This window comes from Vulpes vulpes, chromosome 2 (genome assembly GCF_048418805.1).
Source record: "Vulpes vulpes isolate BD-2025 chromosome 2, VulVul3, whole genome shotgun sequence".
Lineage (NCBI taxonomy): Eukaryota > Metazoa > Chordata > Mammalia > Carnivora > Canidae > Vulpes > Vulpes vulpes.
Window position 1 is genome coordinate 25,076,065 of NC_132781.1, and position 19,586 is coordinate 25,095,650.

The 19,586-nt window shown below is 46.9% G+C and overlaps 1 protein-coding gene across 1 annotated transcript in view; it reads left to right on the plus strand.

Moving 5' to 3' along the window:
* IGF2BP1 (insulin like growth factor 2 mRNA binding protein 1) overlaps nucleotides 1-6,131 on the plus strand; it is a 42,327-nt gene extending 36,196 nt beyond the window's left edge. Inside the window, exons 12-15 of the mRNA XM_025996230.2 lie at nucleotides 680-754; nucleotides 1,770-1,901; nucleotides 2,125-2,238; nucleotides 4,238-6,131. Coding sequence (XP_025852015.1) covers nucleotides 680-754; nucleotides 1,770-1,901; nucleotides 2,125-2,238; nucleotides 4,238-4,330 — 414 coding nt within the window. The 3' untranslated portion in view covers nucleotides 4,331-6,131. The remainder of the gene's footprint in view (nucleotides 1-679; nucleotides 755-1,769; nucleotides 1,902-2,124; nucleotides 2,239-4,237) is intronic.
* Nucleotides 6,132-19,586: the final 13,455 nt, after the last annotated feature.

Below are 19,586 nucleotides of genomic sequence, written 5' to 3' on the forward strand. Positions count from 1 at the left end.
TGAGGGATTGCAGTCCCCTTTGGTTTTGAACTTGCCAGGACCTTTGGTGCTCCTCGGCTTTTGGGCAAAGAAGGAGGTGCAGTTGCAGTGTAGGAGGAGAGCCCGAGCTCTGGCACAGACTGATGTGGGTTCAGCCTCAAAGCTAAAGGGGCTCATCACCGCAGCCACTGGCATAATACTGTGAAGTGATGCAGTCAGGTATCCTTTGGTCAGTGCCTGGCAGTCAGTGGTTATAGATGCCAGCTGTTTTTTCACCTTCCTTGGCTAGGGTCCAGCGCGGGGAGAAGGGAGAGTCTGTCCTCGTCAAACAAAGTTCTATTCCACAAGGCGAACTCCATTCGTATTGATGGTCCTAAAGGAGTTGGTCAGAGATTCTTCTCTGCTGAAGGGTGGTCCCCACCCTCCTCATCTGTGCCCCACCCTCTGAGCAGGACCCTACCAAACCCTCCCCAGGAGTTTGGGAGGGTGGGCAGTGGGGAGGCCCTGATTAGGAAACCTCCCTGGAACACATTCACGCCCATCTTCTTCACATATTTGGTGCAGGGGCAATGCCTGTGGGGCTCAGGGCCTTGGGTCTTGCCTCTCGTAGCCCTCAGAAGTGGGCGGTGGAATTGGGGTGGTGGCAGGGGGCTTGGGGGAGGGTGGAGAGTACCTCTTTGACCAGCTCTTTGCTTTCTAGATTGCTCCTCCCGAAACTCCTGACTCCAAAGTTCGTATGGTCATCATCACTGGACCCCCAGAGGCTCAGTTTAAGGTTCTCATCTGTCTTTTTCCAAAGAAGGGAATGGAGGTTGGGTGGGAGTACAAATCTGCCTGATGCTTTTTAAAAAAAGTTTTAATTCATTTAAGTAATCTCTGCACTGAGCGTGGGGCTTGTACCCACGACCCCGAGATCAAGAGTCTCCTGCTCTATTGACTGAGCCAGCCAGGCTTCCCTGCTTAACACTTAGAGCTCCTGTGCAGGGACAGCCTTGTGATGCTGCTTTCAGTTTGGCATCGAACTCCTTTCCGTTGACTTCCTTACTCTTTTTACTTCTCGGGGTGAACAGAAATTGGGGACCGAAGGAAGCTTGAGTGCTTCTTTCTTGTACCCTGCCTTAGTTAAGCAAGATCTTTTTTTTTTTAAGATTTTATTTATTTATTCATAGACACAGAGAGAGAGGGGCAGAGACACAGACAGAGGGAGAAGCAGGCTCTACGCAGGGAGCCCGATGTGGGATTTGATCCTGGGTCTTGAGGATCACACTCCAGGCTGCAGGCGGCGCCAAACCGCTGCGCCACCGGGGCTGCCCTAAGCAAGATCTTTGATGCCAAATCCCCTCCTCTCCTTTTTGTCCTTGTACATTGCTAGGCCCCGAACTTTTGGTCACATAGCCAGAGAGCTAAGAGTTAGGTCATCCCGACCGAGGCAGGGATGGAGAGAGAGAATGGGGACGCTCTAGCGGCTGTGTGGGGTATCCAACAGACTGTCTTCTGGCTGATTCTTTTGGCTGCCTTATTCAAGTAAATGGGATCATCCTAGACCCTGCAGGGTTTTTTAGCTTATGAATTCTTCTGGGAAGTATGTATTCAGTTACTCTACCCAGGCTCTCTGGTCTTACAATTCTTGGTCATGTTCCTATCACCTGTTGTGGATGGCTGATGCATCCCTGGGTTGGGCCCTTGGGGCTGAAGCTCCAAAGGGTGGAGCTTGGGGGCCTGTTTTCATGTTTACCCACTTCCCTTTTGTTATGTGTATGATCCGCTGATTAACAAGGACCTTCTCTCAGGCTCAGGGAAGAATTTATGGAAAACTCAAGGAGGAGAATTTCTTTGGTCCCAAGGAAGAAGTCAAGCTGGAGACCCACATCCGGGTGCCAGCGTCAGCTGCTGGCCGAGTCATTGGCAAAGGCGGCAAAACGGTGAGCCTTGGGGCCAGATTGGAAGTTTCGGGGTCTCAGCCTGCTCCCCTATCCTGTACAACTTTAGGACTCCCAATATGTTTCCTACTTAATTCTGTCCCCAAGCCCAGCTCTTGAGTCCTTCAGTTACCCGTTAGTGACTTGCCTGCTGCCCCTCCCTGCAGGCCTCTGCATGCCTTCTTGATAGCACCCTGAGCTTCTTTCTGCCCCTCACTCCACCCAGGTGAATGAATTGCAGAATTTGACAGCGGCTGAGGTGGTGGTGCCAAGAGACCAGACCCCAGATGAGAATGACCAGGTCATCGTCAAGATCATTGGGCATTTTTATGCCAGCCAGGTACGTATGGCACTCTTGCCTTGTAGAGAGGCAGCAGGAGCCCGAGGATCAGAGAAGCAAAACTCTAGACGTTGACTTGGCATGGCTTTGAGTCCTGGGCACTATGCCTGCCTATGGGCTGGACCATTCTTTTCTAAGTGTGGGAGTGTGATGTGTAGATGTTTTGTCCTCCTTAGGGAAAGTGATTTGAGAACTTGTACATATACTATATATTCTGTGTTACTTGCTATATATTAAGAGTTTTTTCCTGTTTGCCGTTAGTTCTTTGCTATCCCCTTTTGCACTGGACTAGAAATGAAATTCGTATTACCCACCCACCCAGTCTTGTCTGTGGAATAGTAATAGTAATGACGGTATTCCAGATTGCCTTTGTCCAGTACGGTCCCTTTGCCTTTCTCACTACTGCACCCCTTGTTACAGTTCTGCCTCCCCATTCCAGAACTCACCATCTCCACACCACCTCCAGAGGTCCAGTCAGCACTGCTCGGTATTGATTGGGACTGGCCCCAGAGTCTGGAAAGAGGGTGGATATCAAATTCAAATGCTCTGAATTTTGAAAGTCAGAGTTTGAAAGGTGGTGGTAGTGAGGTTTTCCTAAAATTGGAACTGGAAGGGATATGGAGATCCCCTGGACACACCCCCTTCAGTTCAGAGGATACATACTTCCTAGCAGGCCTATGGCCTGGCTGGTGCTGCCTAAGCAGCCAAGGGCTGAATGGGAGCCTGGAACCCCAGCTCTCAGCTCCAGTGTGGTGTGGCTGCACAGCACCAGGAACGTGTGTTTTGGAGGCAGAGGGCTTTGATTTCAAACCCCATGTGGCCTTTCTGCTGTATGGCCTTGGCTAAGAAACTGCCGGTGACAATCCTTGGGGAAGCATTTTTTAAAATTAATTTATTCATGAGAGAAAGAGAGGCAGAGACATGCAGAAGGTGAAGCAGGCTCCCTTTCGGGAGCCCGATGCTAGACTTGATCTTAGGACCCCGGGATCATGCCCTGAGCCAAAGGCAGACTCTCAGCCACTGAGCTAGCCAGCTGCTCTAATCCTCAGAGAAGTACAACAAGAGCTGCGGTAGCATCTAAGATTTATGGGTGCATCTGATATACTAAGCACCATCCTTTGTGATTGACATAGATTAACTCATTTAATCCCTGTGACAACCTCATTTTACCAATGGAGGAGCATGAGGTGTGAGAAGGTAAAGGATAGATCCGAGTATGTGCAGAGCCAGGATGTACTCAGTACCTAAAGGGGTGGTGCGGGTATTTTTCATTTGTTAGACTGAATTAGGGGGAAACCTAGGTAAACCATCCACTTGTGGCTGACTGAGTAGGAAGTGACATAAATACAGAGTCCACAGCCTTTCCCCAACCTAGACCACCTTTTTCTTGAACCAAGAAACCAAACACTACCTTTATGGAAGGAAGCGATTATTGGTAAACTGTTCAGTGCACCATGCTTGCCATTGGTTTTGCTCGCAGCAGAACTCTGTTCTTAGGGAAGAAACCTTCAAGAAAAGAGGAGTCGGATCTTTGCATATTTTCTCCTTTTTTTTTTTTTTTTTTAATGGCAGAGTTTGTTTCACTTCTTGCTTGTAACTCCACGTCCAGACATTTCATCCCCTTTGCTGGGGATATTTTCATGGGGGTGGAGCTCACATCTGTGGGGAGGCCTCCTGCCTGATGACCCTCTGGCAAACATACTCCCGGAGTTTTATTTTAGGTTCAGTGACATGTGTGGCAGTTTGTCAGTTTTTGAACTCTGGTCCCTGTGTCCATTCTCCAGCCCTCCCTCCACACCCCATCTCCTGTCCTCTGTCCCATGCAGTAGCATTGCCCCCTGGGTGCTTAATGCCCACGGGGAGGCAGAGGAACTGCTCACCCTTGCTCTTCCTGTTTGCTGTCGGTGTCTAGAACTCAATGGCCTCTCTCCCTGGGCTCGGGTTTTCTCTTATGTCTTTGGAGATCTTCACTCTTGCCTCCTGTCTGCTTCTCCTACAGATGGCGCAACGGAAAATACGAGATATCCTGGCCCAAGTTAAGCAGCTGCACCAAAAGGGACAGAGTAACCAGGCCCAGGCACGAAGGAAGTGACCAGCCCCTTCCCGTCACATCGACTCAAGGACAACGGGCTGAAATCGAGAGCGCGTTCTCCCCAGCAGGCCTGAGAATGAGTGGGAATCAGGGACACTTGGGCCGGGATGTAGATCAGGTTTGCCCACTTGCTTGAGAAAGAGACGTTCCAGTGAGGAACCCTGATCCCTCGGCCCCACATGCCCAACCAATTGGCCCGACACTGCCCACCCCTCAGGGTGTCACCATGGAAATTCTAGCTCAGGGTGCTTTTAAACGTGGATTGTTTTAAGTAAGTTCTCCAGGTCCCACCGAGAGGGTGGGTCAGACCCCAGTGGGAAGAGAAATAAAATTTCCTTCAGGTTTTTGAATCATGCAGAGGGGTGTTTTAATCAGCCTCAAAGGATGGTTTGCTTCTCAACCCTAAAATCCTTCCAACCTTCTCCTGCTTGGTCCATTGATTAAAATACCTCTATTCTTGTGCCCTGACATAGCTTCTTCCTATATAGTCTCTTCCTATATTCACACAAATTGTTTTATCTGTACTGCTACTAGAAAAACTGGGAACTGACGCATTGCTTTGCTTATGTTATTGATTCAAAGGAGAAGACACACCAGCATCTATAGTTTAATTCCACTCCTTCCCTAACCAGCCAATAGGAACAGCAGGGGATAAAGAATGGGGGAGAAATATGATTAAAATATATAGTAATCCACGTTTAAAAGGAGTGCCCTTATGGCTGATCTAGTCCAGATCACCATCTTGAAAAATTGGCGCAATTAAAATTTTTCCATTCTGTCGGGACTTCCCCACCAAGATTCCCTGCCCCATCACGTACTTCTACCCATCTAGGTGCACATGGGTGGTACTGAATGCTCAGCGGGATAGGGGCTGACCACTGTACTGTCCTTGATTCCCATCATTCTCAGGCAGATTTTATATTTTTTTAAAGTCTATTTTAATGATTGGATTATGAGCACTGGGAAGGGGACATAACCCCTTGATAAAGTCTCAGTTCCATGGAGGACTTGAGTGGCCCCAAAGGCTGCCACTGTGCCCTCACTCCAGCCCATGTGCTCCTATAAGGGCTGGTTCCCAGAGGCAGGAGTTGCGGGGCACTCCCCCACCACGGCACTGTTCCCTTGGTGGCGGTGGGATGTGGAACCCAACCCTGAACTCCCGGTAAAGTTAAAGTCTGTCATCTGGCACGTATTATGAATATTCAGTACATTGGAGAGTATTTGCTTCTGTTTTTATGCTAGAGGCATATTTAACTGATGGCTTCTGCCTCCGTGAATCATTGGCACAATGGAAGTTGTGCCTGAAAACAAAATTCAAAATACCAGCATTGTTATGCACAGAGAGGTAAATAAGCTTAATTTATTAATTTACCAGGCTCAATAAGATCCCGTTGGAAGTTCAGCCCTTGTGGAAGACGGCAGCCATCAGTTAAATGAGGTTAGGCCTCCCCCCTCCTAATATACTGATTGTCAATGCATATTAGCCAGGTGGTGCACTTTAGCTACCTTGGACAATGCTATCAAGTGTGCTGGGAAGGGAGGAAGGCCTCTCTCTGCATGTGGAAAAGCCCATGCGTGGAGTCCCCTCCTTCCAACACTGCAACAACGACAGTAGTGATAACGAGACAACCATGACATGTGGGCGGAGTCAGGTAATGCTGTGTGCGAAGTAAACTACCTCAAGGTATGAAGTTACCTCAGCAATTACTTTCCTTTTTGTTCCCCCCACCTTTTTTTTAATCTTTTTTTTCTTTGCGGCTTGCTGATATTTTATATAAAAAAAAGAAAAAGCAAAGCAAAAGAGAAGCTGATAGTCTTGAATATATTATTTTTTTAATGAAAAGAAAAAAACAAGAAAGTTATGTTTCATAATTTCTTACAACATGAGCCAGTGTAAGCCTTTAGGATCTCTCTATGGAGAACAGGCCCTGTGGGAAAGGCAGCAAGGGCTGGCTCTTTGGGGGAGGAGGCTGAGGCTGAGCAGGTAGGCCCAAGGTTGAGAGAGTCTAGGGGGAGGCCCTGATTTCTTACTCCCAAATTCCTAAGCCACTGGCCTCCTAGGAACTCCTGCCTGCTGGGATTCAGAGACCTAGCAGAACTGTGGGCCTGCGGAGGCCAAATAACAGTACCCAGCAACCGGCCTCTGGGGTTCCCTCTCTTCCCTTTTTGGTTAAAGGGCATCCCAGCCAGTTTTCCCCACCAGTGGTGCTGTTGACATATTTAAAATATTGCCTCCGTTTTATCGAGGAGTGAAATAATAACTAAAAAAATATACCCGTTTAAAAAGAACTCCATTTCTCTGTCTAGAAATATGGGAGCCAAGATTCCGTTGGTAGAAGAGATAAAACTGCTCTCTCACCCTCAGAGAGGTCCACCTGGTTTGTCCTTGCAATCTTTCTTTTTCTTTCTTTCTTTCTTTCTTTCTTTCTTTCTTTCTTTTCTTTCTTTTCTTTCTTTTCTTTCTTTTCTTTCTTTTCTTTCTTTCCTTTCTTTCCTTTCTTTCCTTTCCTTTCTTTCCTTTCTTTCTTTCTCATTTCAGTCCCATCTTGTTCTTTTTGGTCTATATCAACAGACCAAGGAGCAGACAGACAGACTGCCCCTCCATCTCCTCCATCATCTTTAGATTGATCTGATTGATTTTAACAGTGGACCCAAACTAAAAGAATCTTAATTTAGGGTGGTGGATAGTCAGGAGACATAGGAGGTATGGAAATGTGATTGGGGATAGGTTCCAGCCTCGCTCATGTCTTATCCCTTTGTCCTCATGACATTCCTTTATAACCTCCAGAATGGTCTTCCCCCAAAGAGAGGAGGGAAGCAAGAGAGCATTTAGGGGGTAATATCAGGCCAGTATAATTTGAGGTTCCCACCTGTCCTAATGACAAAAAAAAGGGTCTTCCAACTTCATCTCTGGCTCTCTATGCTTTATCCCAAAATGAAGCAGATAACATTCAGACATCGGCCATTTGGTGATTTAAGGTGAATTTCCAGCAGCAAGCATGCTTTAATATCTGGTTCAAAATACCAGCAGGAAAGAAAAAACAAACACCCACAGTACCTGAAATGTGATTGTTGCAGTGTTCAGTTTGGGATCCTGGTCCCTTCACACCTTAAGCCCACGTCCTTTTCCTGTGGCTGGTTCGGCTCCCAGAAGAGACCAGGAAGTGTGGCGAGGGACTGTCCCAATGTGAATTGAATTAGGCACAGCTGCCCTCATCACTGACGTTTGCCCAGCAGGAAGGTTGTGAAAGTTTATTCTATCAGAAGCAGAAGGAATATGGTTTGGTGGTTCAAGTTTAGGGGAGGTAGAGGACCTGTCTTGGTTGACCTACCTTGGACTCCTAGGCTAGGTCTCGGGCAGTTCCTTGTCCTGCACATCACCTCCATTTCCCCATCCTTGGTGAGATAAGTCAATGTGAAAAGCACTTGGGAGATTTGGATGATCTAAGAAAAGCGACTTTAAAAAAAACCACTTCTATACTCGAAGATTATATATATATATGTGTATGTGTGTGTGTGCGCTACATATATATTTTTTAAGAAAGGACCATCTCTTCAGGATCTATATTTTAAATCTGTGGAACACACAGAAAACCAAAATGGTTTGATTCACTAACTTTAAAGCTGCATCTGACAGTTACACCCCGATGGCTTTAATCCCCTCTAGGGTCTAGTTGCCTTTTGCAGTGTGGGTTGTGGACTTGGCTCCTCAGAGGGGTCTGGGTAGGAGAGCAGAGCATAGGGACAGGGAGCTTTATCCCCTGCTGCCCTCTCCTGCCCCCCCCCCCCACCTCTTTGTCTTGATTCCCTTCCCGAGAGCTCACCACTTGCTGGGGGCAGTTGGGAGCTATTCCTAGGTATGCCTCACTATTGGCAGAAAAGACCCCATGTAAAACCCAGAGAACGCTGGGGCGGGGGGAACACTTCAGGTGGCTCTGTGTCCGTTTTCCTCTGTGCCAAAGACAGACAGAGGCTGAGAGAGGCCGCTTCTGAATCAAAGCAGTAGCCATTCTTTGACATATATGTGGGCTGTCTGAGAGGAGCTCTTGGAAGTGAGCTAAAGATGCGTCCCTTCCCTTCTGAGGCTCCTCGGGGGACGTGGGGGCGGTATTTGCCAAGGGGTAGGGAGCTGAGAAAGGGGTCCATTGGCTCCTGGTTGCACTTTGGGGAAGGAAGGGAAGTTTGGGGCTCCTCCATGTGGGAGTGCTCTCTGCCCCCCCGCCCCCCACTGCAGAGATAGCATGGTGAGTTCCCTTCAGGCCTGGCAGACTGGCAGTGAGGAGGGGCCTCAGTTAGCTCTCCAGGGTGCCTTCCCCTCCTCCCACTCCAGACATACTCTCTGCCAAACTGGGAACCAGCAGTGCTATGTAACTACCTCACAGAGCCCCAGAGGGACCGCTCGACCTGTGGTCCACTCTTTCTCTCCCACCTCCCATCCAGGGGTAAGGGATCTCTTCATTCTCCAGAAGTGTTTTTGGGGAGATCCTAGTGGCTTTGACATTCAAACCACACAATGGTTTTTTGCCTGTTTGTTGAAAATGTAGAAGGAAGACAGCACAGCCTAACAAAAGTCATTGCAGGAAGATGGAAGACAAATCCTCGATGCCAGGGGAGGTAAAGCCATTTCCCTTCCAAACACTCGATGACTTAGATGCAGAGCATATCTCTTGTATTCAGACTTAGAGTAACACCAGCTGAAAGCTTCGGTTTCTTTCCTTTGGATACATAAGGCTTCTCTGTCGGGGTACAGGGCAGGGGGGAAGCCTCGTGACCCAAGGTGGAGGTAGAGGGTGAGGGCCAGATCCCCAACCTTGACCTCCTTTGGGGCACAGCCTGATGATGGCACCATTCGTATGGTGCCTTAGTATGGTTGAATCCGGACTGACAAGACATGAAAGTTTTTTTGTTTTGTTTTGTTTTTCTGAAATAAAATAGCAGGAAGCTCCTTGGGAGCAGGTGTTTTGAGTAACCACAGGTGATGGATGCTACGAGTAGAAATGGATTAACTACCTCAGTCCTTACAATAAGATAAGATTGGAACAAGGGCAGGGACTCGTGCATGAGGGTATGAATCCCAGCCAGAAGTGAGTTGAGGCTTGTGCCACAAAAGGTTTGTTCTTGAGGAACAGGCAGGCCTGCCAGGATCCCCCACCATTGTCAGTTAGGCTGGAGGTCTGGCAGTTGGGTCTCCTTTCTGCCTGCCTTGCCCTGGGGTTCAATGTGTCACCCGTTTCCCTTCGGTTTGCCCCTTCTCACTTGTTGGACCAGAGAGGCTGGCTGAAGGTGAAATTGGGGGGCTTTGGCCTGGAACCCATCAACTCAGCCCTAGTGTCAGGAAGCCTGGGGAAGCCAGAGCTAAGACCTCTTCAGGGTTTCTTTGAGATACTCCACCTCCACTGTACCCCCTTTGCCGTCTTCATGGGGACAGTGGCTCTGGAAGAAGAGGTGGTGCAGGATCCTTTGTTCTGAGAGTCCAAGGCCCCAGTCCTCTGGTCGCTCAGGCATCTTTGTAGTCAGGGAGTCCACTGGGCGATCCCAGCCCCTCCCCACCCTCTAATGGACCTCCTCATAGAAGCCCCATTTCACTTTTGTTTTATCTACCTCTTAGCAAGACAATAGAGATAAATTAGGTAGTGGCAACTCCACTTGCTTAGGTTAGGGGGGGAAAAAGATTTCTTTTTCCAAAGGAAAAAAAATATTACCTTAAAAATACTTTCCAAAAAATTAAAAAAACCAAAAAAAAAGTTAAAAATTAAAAAAAAAAGAGGGAGACATTTTTCCAGTGATCACTGGATGTTTTAATTCCCCAAACTTTTCTCTTTTTTTCCCCCGTAGATAAGTTTCACTCTTGGGCGAGTTTCTCCACTTGTTTAAGATATGTGCTATTCTAACAGGTACGGCTTCCACAGTGCCCCCTGGCTTGTGTCCCCTTCCCCCACACCCTGTTCCTGCAGGTGAATCTTACCTGTGTTCACCCCAAGACCCTCCCAGCCAGGTGACTTCAGCCCCCCACCCCCACACCCCGCCGTCAAGAATAAAGACTTTGTGTGTTGGGGTGCTTACCTCTCAACTCACCATTTCCCCCTGTGGGGGTTGAGGGGCCACTTGTAACAGTTGTAACACTTCTGTGTAAATTTTATGTAACCCACTGTAATGTAAAGCTGTTCAAAATGAATTTCAGCAGATGATGAGTTAGCCTAATGAATAAACATCCTCTACCACCACTTGGATTCTCCCCTTTCTCCAGCATCTTCATCCTGGTCCTAGAAACCAGAATAAGTCAGAGGAGCCCCCCATCCCCTGAGGCAAAGTGAATAGGTAATCCAGTCCTGAGACCTCACTTAAGAAGATTGGGAAATGTGTTATGAATGCGAATCCTGGTGGGGGCTGGAAGGGGCTCCTGCTATCCTAGTCTGTAATTGCGGCCAGGTTGAAAACTGTACTTGGCTGGAAACCTGCCAGCCATCACCACCGGATTTTGATTGTACCCTTTCTCCCACCCTTTCATCTGTTCTTTGCTTTGTCCAGGGAGGTGGGGCAGCTGGCTCAGACTTTGCGAATTTGTTCTTTTGCTGGATGAGCACTCCAGCTTTTCCAGTGAAGGTTGTTTCAGCTACAATCCACTTCGTTCTGCTGTTTCAATTTCAAAATAAAAAGAAACTTCTATTGAAAGCTGCGTGTGTGTGTGTGTGTGTGTGTGTGTGTGTGTGTGTGTGTGTGTGTCTCCGGAGGGTTTTCAGGGCCTGGTAGCTAAGCTGCTTGGACCTTCAGTGGCTGACTTAGGCGTCAGAGCCCTGGTTCCCAGGGGGCAGAGTCCCTTAAATACAAACGAGGCATTTTTCTTAAATCAGTCAACAGGAGTGGCTTTTAGATAGTGCACTGCTGTTAACTTCCTTTGCATGCTAGAGTAAGGCCTCCACCGTGAAAGATGTTGCAAAATCACAGTTCAGAGCAGCTCTGCAGTTGCTCTGGACTTAAAGAAGAGGTGTTGCCCTTCCTGACACCTGCCCTATAAAAAACTATGCAGATGGCTGCTTTTTCCTTCCTCTATGATCCTGCCCTCCCCTGTTTTCCCTTTGGAATGTCAGGTCCATGGAGGGACAACCTCTCATGTGACACAACTTACTCTCCCAACTTGCCTCCCTTACTTCTTGGTCCAGCCCTTTTGGCTCTGACTTTCAAAGATGATGTGACCGTACTGGGCAACCTTGTTGAGTAAATAGATGGGCCCTGGTGCCAGTTATGGTGGTGTGAAGTCTCGTGTAAAGTGGACACACTAAGAATGGCCAGTCCCTCCCACTTAGGTTTTATGTCTGCTCCAGGTCTTGAGCAGATGAGTAAAGCCTTCACCTCCCATGTGGGACAGTGGGGAGTACTTGCTAAGAAGGGTTATGCCAGTCTGCCTTTCTAACTGCTGCTTTCTCCTCCCTCTACATTTCTCTTTTTCCCTACTTTTAACCCAGTTTTGTTTGAAAAAGCTTTAAAGTGGATCTGGTGTGTGTGGGGGGGATTCAAGTCATTAGGCTAGGCTCAGTGTCACTGTTAACTTGGGCCTTGCCAAATAATTGGATACATGTTGGGAATGTGATTTTCAAGTCTTGGTGGGAGCATTATATAGGAGATATTAGTTCCCTGCCTTGTTTCAGAAATCATGAAAGTAGCTTACACGTGGAAATAAAAGCCCCATGGATACTTTGCTGATAATGGTCAATGTTGAGATAAAGATTGTGCCTCTTAGACACGTTGAAGGCATTAGAGGCCTTGCATTATGGAATGTTTAACTGTCACAGCAATCCTCATGAAAATGACTCCCATTTTATAATGATGATCTCCGAAGATTAGAGAGATTATGTTACTAAAGCCATAAGGTATTTGATTCTAGAATCTCTGCCTTTAAGAGCTAACCACCATCTCTGAGGGAAACTTTTTGACCATTCAAGTGAATGATCAACGGTCAATCTACAAGCGGCTCTTTGTATCTTTACTGGTCAAATGAGTCAGAACTGGCTTTGGTCTTGCCTTGTCATGGGTGCTTGAGCTTGACAACTTTGATGCTCAGTGTGGGGCCCATAACACCATGGTGCCCTTAAAAAAGGACTTGGAAACTTCATTGGCCGGCATAGGGGATAATATACCGGCCCCAGGATCTGGTAGTGCAGCCCTCACCTAAATAGTGGCCAGAGGGCAGCTATCCTATTTGGGAACTGCAAGGGTCATGGATCAGATTAGTGTATCGAATTTTGTGGAACCTGATAGTTGATGCCACCTGTTGATGTTTGGAGGTCAAGTGGCTAGAGGTAGTATTGGTGCCTTCAGGTGTTAAAAGTGAGTTAAGGTTCAGGTGTTAAAAGTGAGGGGCGCCTGGGTGGCTTGGTTGAGCATCTGAATTTTGATTTTTAGCTCAGGTCATGATCTCAGGGTCCTGGGATTGAGCCCCTAGTTGGGCTCCGTGCTCAGTGTGGAGTCTACTTGAGATGGTCTCTCTCCCCTTCCCCCCCGTTCTTGTTCTCTTTCTTTAAATAAATAAAAAGTACATATTTTAAAAAGTGAGTTTGATACTGAGTTGATGATGGTAACTTAAAGCCAAAGGAAATGCAAAGCTGTACAAGTTGCTTCCCCCTGGGTTCAGGTATTGCATAGACCCCCTGAGCTGCCTCTGTTAAAACTACCTGGTTTGTGTTTCTCTTTAAAAAAAGCACCTAAGAGTTTGGGAAGAAAACTCTCAGGGAAGGGGCACCTGGGTGGCTTGGTGGTTGAGTGTCTTGCTTTTGACTCAGGTCATGATCCCGGGGTCCTGGGATTGAGTCCCGCATTGGGCTCCCCACAGGGAGCCTGCTTCTGTCTCTGCCTCTCTGTATCTCATGAATTAAAAAAAAAAAAAGCCAAAAACAAAACAAAAAGCAGTGGGTAGGCTAGGCTGGGGTGGGGGGCAGTGGTGGCGCTGGTGCTAGAGATAAGATGAAGTAATTTTGCCAGTGAAGAGTCTAGCCCATTTATTTATTGTATGAACTGTTGTAATTGATAGTAACATGTCTCATAGGCTGGAATTGTGAATGTGTATGAAATGCTAGAAAGTTTCTCTGGGGTTCATAATTTCCGTCTGTGATGCGTTTTTTTTTTAAAAGATTTTATTTATTCATGAGAGACACAGAGAGGCAGAGATACAGGTGAGGGAGAAGCAGGCCTTCTGCAGAGAGCCCAATGTGGGACTCGATCCCAGAACTCCGGGATCATGAGTTGAGCTGAAGGCAGGCACTCAACCACCAAGCCACTCAGGTGGGCCCTGATGCAGGTTTTTTAAATCTTCACAGGAAAGTTATTTTTTTCGTTATACATTATATATATTTCTTTGTCTATAGCAGCCATATATAATTATGGAATCTTTTTTATCAAACATTATTAATTTTAGGTGTAGCACACAGCTGTTTGTACAGTGTGTACACACTGTAGAGTGATCACCACAGTAGATCTAGTTACCATTCCTCACCATAAAAGTGACCTGAAACCCCTTTTTGTCCACCCACAGCCTCCTTCCCTCCTGATAAGTGACAGTCTATTCTCTGTGTCTGTGAGTTTTGTTTTCTTGTTTTGCTCTTAGATTTCACATACAAGTGAAATCATATATTTGTCTTTCTCTGACTTATTTCACTTAGCGTAACATCCTCACAGTCTATTTGTGTTGTCACAAAAGGCAAGATCTCATTCTCTTTTTGTGGCAGAGTAATATTCCATTGTGTATATAGGCCACATATTTATCTGTTCTCCCATTAATGGCCACTTAGGTTGCTTCCACATCCTGGCTATTGTAAATTATGTTGCAATGAACATAAGGGTGCAGAGATCCTTTTGAGTTAGCATTTTCATATTCTTTGGGAAAATACCCAGAAGTGGAACTGGAATTGCTGGATCATATGATAGATCTATTTTGAATATTTTGAGGAACCTTTGTATTGTTTTCCATAGTGACTGCACCAATTTACATTCCCACCAGCATGTGTGTGAGGGTTCCCTTTTCTCCACATCCTCCCCGACACTTGTTATTTCTTGTCTTTATAATGATGTCTTATTGTTTGGCAAGTTAAAGATCTCATTCTTAGTAGCCTTGGCTGCCTGCCAGTGGGAGCAACCACAACCAATAAGCCCCAACAAGACTCAGGGCCTGCTTGCCAAGTAAAGTGTCTTGAAACAATGAATTTCTCTGACAGTCAAGGAAAAACTGCTGTGTGTGTGTGTGTGCGTGGGTGTGCATTTTAACAAAGTAAAAAACTCTGTGTACCTAATTCAAAACTTGTAGCTCCTGACAAAAGTTGACCTATTCATCTTGCTGTAAAAAAGGCTATATTGGTTTCCTATGGCTGCTGCAACAATGACCCCAATGTTGGTGGCTTAAAACCACAGTTCTGGAGGCCAGAAGTCTGAAATCAAGGTGTAAGCAAGTCAGTTCCTTCTGAAGGCCATTATACCTATGCCTCACTTCTCACTTCTGGTGGTTGACAGCAGTCCTTGGCCTTCCTTAGCCTGCAGACGAATCACTCCAGTCTCTGCCTCCATCTTCATGTGGTTTTCTGTGGCTCTCTGTTTCTCCATCCTGTGAAGACAGTTGTCATTGATTTAGAGCCTACACATCCAGGAGGATTTCATCTTGAGATCTTACAGACATCTGCAGAGACCCTGATTTCAAAGAAGGTCACATTTTTTTTAAAGAATTTATTTATTCATGAGAGACCCAACCACCGAACCACCCAGGTGTCCCATAAAGTCCCATTCTAAGGTCTAGGGTGGACGTATCTCTTGGGGAGATGCCATTCAACCCAAACAGAGGCCATATGATATGGGGCTAGGCCCACCTGCCCCTGAGGAGTTGGCTCTAATGTATTTTAAGACCTCTTCTGGAGGCTGATAAGATCACAATGGAAAGAGAGAGGTGTGACTACCCAACTAGCCCAACTAACCAACTATGGAATAGGATGCATGGAAGGTAGGGACCCTGGTTGCCAAAGCATTTGGTGAAAAGGGGACCAACTGTTACTTAGCTATTGCCCCAAGACCCCAGTGTTTTGGGTTGGTGACTGGAGTTACAGAAGAAGGGAAGAGGATTCCATAAAGCTAAGAAAAACAGCATGGTGGTTGTTCACCCTTTTGCCCCACAGGGAAAAGAAAAATTCCTTCTTACCTGTGGCTGTGACCACAAGTGAAACTCCCTGGAGGTCAAGGACAGTTTTTTTTTTTTTTTAATTTTTTTATTATTTATTTATGATAGTCATACAGAGAGGGAGATAGAAAGGCAGAGACAAGGCAGAGACATAGGCAGAGGGAGAAGCAGGCCCCATGCACCGGGAGCCCGACGTGGGATTCGATCCCGGGTCTCCAGGATCGCACCCTGGGCCAAAGGCAGGCGCCAAACCGCTGCGCCACCCAGGGATTCCCAAGGACAGTTATTTATGCAGAGATGTACTAAGGTCTGCTCTTAAAATGTGTGAGAAAGGAACATTGGGGATGGTTTTGGGCAAAAGCTTAATATCTTAGTCCACCTGGGCTGTTATAACAGGATATCATTAACTGTGGCTTATAAACCACAGAAATTTATTGTTCACAGTCCTGGAGGCTGGGAAGTCCAAGATAAGTCACCTGCAGATTTGATGTCTGGTGAGAGTGTGCTTCCTGGTTCCTAGACAGCCATCTTGCACCCATCCCGCACATGGTGAGAGGGTGAGGGAGCTCTCTTAGATCTCTTAACAAGGGCACTAACCCCAACAATGAAACAATGGCCTGCCCAGGGGGAGCTCTCTGATAATACTCCTGGGCAATGATAAGGGGAAGCTTATAACTTCCCTTGGGTCACTGTAACTTGGATTTATTTTATTTGTTTGTTCATTCATTCATTCGTTCATTCGTTCGTTTGTTCATGAGAGACACAGAGAGGCAGAGGCAAAAGCAGGCCTCCCCCCAGGCAGCCCGATGTGGGACTCAATCCCAGATCTTGGGATCATACCCTGAGCCAAAGGCAGCTGGCCAACCACTGAAGCCACCCAGGCGTCCCTCAGCCTGGATTTATAATGGAAAACATAAGCCACCAGATGATGTGATAGTCATTCAGGGTCAGATTGACTGGCTTGATTGGCACGAATTGTCAGGGACAATTAAATCTAGAAAATTTCAGCCACTGAGCAAGCAACTCCCCAAAATAGAAGCCCAGATACATATCAAGGTAAATGCTCTCCAGGCTAAAGAGGAGAAAAAGAAAGAAATTGAAGGTCCAGGCTGGAGGACAATGTGGACTTGACATTTATGCCGAGAAGTCCTCAAAGAAGAGATTGATGGTTTTTCCACAAGAGAAATTCTATCAGGTCATAAGAAGGCCAGAGAATTTAAAGATCTGGTCTGTAGGGATGCCCGGCTGGCTCAGTCAGTAGAGAGGGCAAATTTGTTCTTGGAGTTCTGAATTTGAGCCCCATATTGGGTGTAGAGTTTACTGATAAACAAAATCTTGGGCAGCCCTGGTGGCTCAGTGGTTTAGCGCCACCTTCGGCCCAGGGCGGGATACTGGAGACCCAAGATCAAGTCCCACGTCGGGCTCCTTGCATGGAGCCTACTTCTCCCTCTGCCTATGTCTCTGCCATTCTCTCTCTCTGTGTCTCTCACGAATAAATAAATAAAAATATTTTTTAAAAAATCTTAAAAAAAAAAGATCTGGGCGGTAGCAGGTAAAGATGCCTGGCCAGCTTTGGCATTATGTGGACAAACAGGAGGACCAAGGGAGCTTAGAACACCTGTCGAGGTCTGTGCTGTTCTGATTGGAGTTGTTCCAATGCCTTCACACTACCCCTCTACCCAGATGTCACCACCCCCTTCAATGACAAACAGGACTAGGGTAAAGGCACCTGGGTGGTTCACTCAGTGTCCAACTCTTTTTTTTTTTTTTAAAGAATATTCTCCCCCCCCCCTTTTTAAAAGATTTTATTTATTTATTCATGAGAATCAGAGAGAGAGAGAGGCAGAGAGTTGGGCAGAGGCAGAAGTGGGCTCCCTGCAAGAAGCCTGATGCAGGACTCCATCCCAGGACCCTGGGATCATGACCTGAGCCAAAGGCAGATGCTCAACCAGGTGCCCCAAGCGTCCCAACTCTTGATCTCAACTCAGGTTTTGATCTCAGGATTGTGAGTTCAAGCCCCACGTTGGACTCCATGCTGGTCATGGAGCCTACTTTAAAAAAGAAAACACAGGACTAGGGCAGAAGCCAAGGTCCCTTCTTTCCTAAGGAGGGCTGGAAAGCCGTCTGTACTGGTCAAGGTATGCTGGGGATTTGATGACAACAAAGGTGGCCAAACTTTTCCCAACCTTTTGGATAGATAACCTGGGATAATCTCTTTATCTCCAATTCAGTTTATTGGGAATTTTAATTCCATCTGGCAATTCTTATTTCCCTTATCAGGTAACAATGTATTCACAGGTTCCAAGGATTCAGATTTAGATACCTTTGAGTATCCATTATTTTGCCTACCAGAGATGTCTTTTCAGAGTGGCACTACCATCTCCATCTGCACGGGACATGGGTGCCTTACTGGTAGAGGACTCTTAGATGGACATTACATTTTTGGATTTTTTTGGTAAATTTTTGCAGCAAAGCATACCTATTCTGTTAATAGTTTAGTAGTGAGCAGCAACCTGGGACATGTGCTGGCCCTTTTAGGCTGGCATCATCCCCAGGCAGCAGGTGCCACTGAAGGATAGCCTGAACTCCTAAACAAGGAAAAGGTGGAAGGGTTAACTAACTAGACAGCTGAGGCTCAGCTTCCAGCAGAACACAGTTCAGACATTTTGGTCTCTGAGTGTGGCAATTCCCTGGAAGTTCCCTCCCATTGATAAAAGCTGGGATTCCTGGGTGGCTCAGTGGTTGAGCATTTTTCTTCGGCTCGGGTGATCCTGAGGACCCAGGATCAAATCCCACATCAGGCTCCCTCCGCAGGGAGTCTGCTGCTTCTTCTGCCTATGTCTCTGCCTCTCTCTGTCTCTTGTGAATAAATGGATAAAGTCTTTTTTTTTAAAGCCCTTTAATTGTGAGTTTGAAGAGGCCCAGCATGTCTAAAAGGGACCCAAATGACATAATTAATCCCCTCACTCCATCGTTTCTCCTCTCACATCATCCTCTGGGAAATGGCTTCCAGCATTTGCAAGTAATAAAGATCTCAGGAGGGAGGTTAGCAACTCTAACCTGGTGCTTTTTTTGCCCCTCCACCCCCACTCTGCCCCTAACCCCAGCTCTGCTTGCTGGATTTGGGCAGTTGTAGACATTGATGACAATGACTGGCAATCCAAAGTGACAACTTCTAAGGTGATCTTTCCTGGCAGAGCTGACAGGGAGGTGTTCTAGGGTGGTACAGGGCATTTCAGAAAGACACACCTGAGGATGAGGCTGGGTGTGTGGTGTGGGCCTGACACGGGAGGACTGCAGACAGGGTGACGTGCTGGCTTGCAGAGGCTGGACAGTCACATGGCTGTGGAAGGAGGGAAAGGACCCCACCCGTTGGGAGAAAGAAAAGTCTTAGACTTCAGGAGGTTGGCTAATGAGGCTAAGTCACGTAATTTGACAAAGCAGGGTTTGCAAGATTTGTGGGACTAAGTGGGCCACCCTGTTATTTTTAACCCCACCAAGTAGCCTAGGTGGAGAGCCCCACATCTGCCTGGATGAGGACAGCCGGTGGCGAGTTCTGACAGTTCAACAGGCAAGGGCAGATGGCAGGGAGCTTTGCATGATGGTCCTGCAGGAGGCTAGGAAGAACAAGGAAGTAGCACTGCCAGCAATGGCGGTATCCAGAAGCGTCTACCCTTGTAGAGCTTCAGGAAGGGAAAACAAAATGATACAGCAAATTTGGGGGTAACTAAGGGTGGGAGACAAGACAGATAGGAAAGCTGATCAAGGCTCGAAACCCAATCCAGAGAAGGCAGGAAAAAGGGGACTCGGGTTGGTTTCCATATTGTCAGTCTTCAGGAAGAAGGATCTTGCCCAGAAGATATCCTTGTTTCCTGAATGTCATCTGAAGATGAAGCCATACCTTCACAGGCAAGTACCAAACTCTTTACCTTCTTTTTTCTCCTTTTTGCCCTGATGGCTATTGTGTCTGGTTTGCTACTTGTGTCAGAAGCCAAAATTCTTTTCTTTTTTTTTAGATTTTATTTATTTTGGGGAAGGGGCAGAGGGAGAGAGATCTCAAGCAGTCTCCACACTGAGCACAAAGCCCAATGCATGGCTTGATCT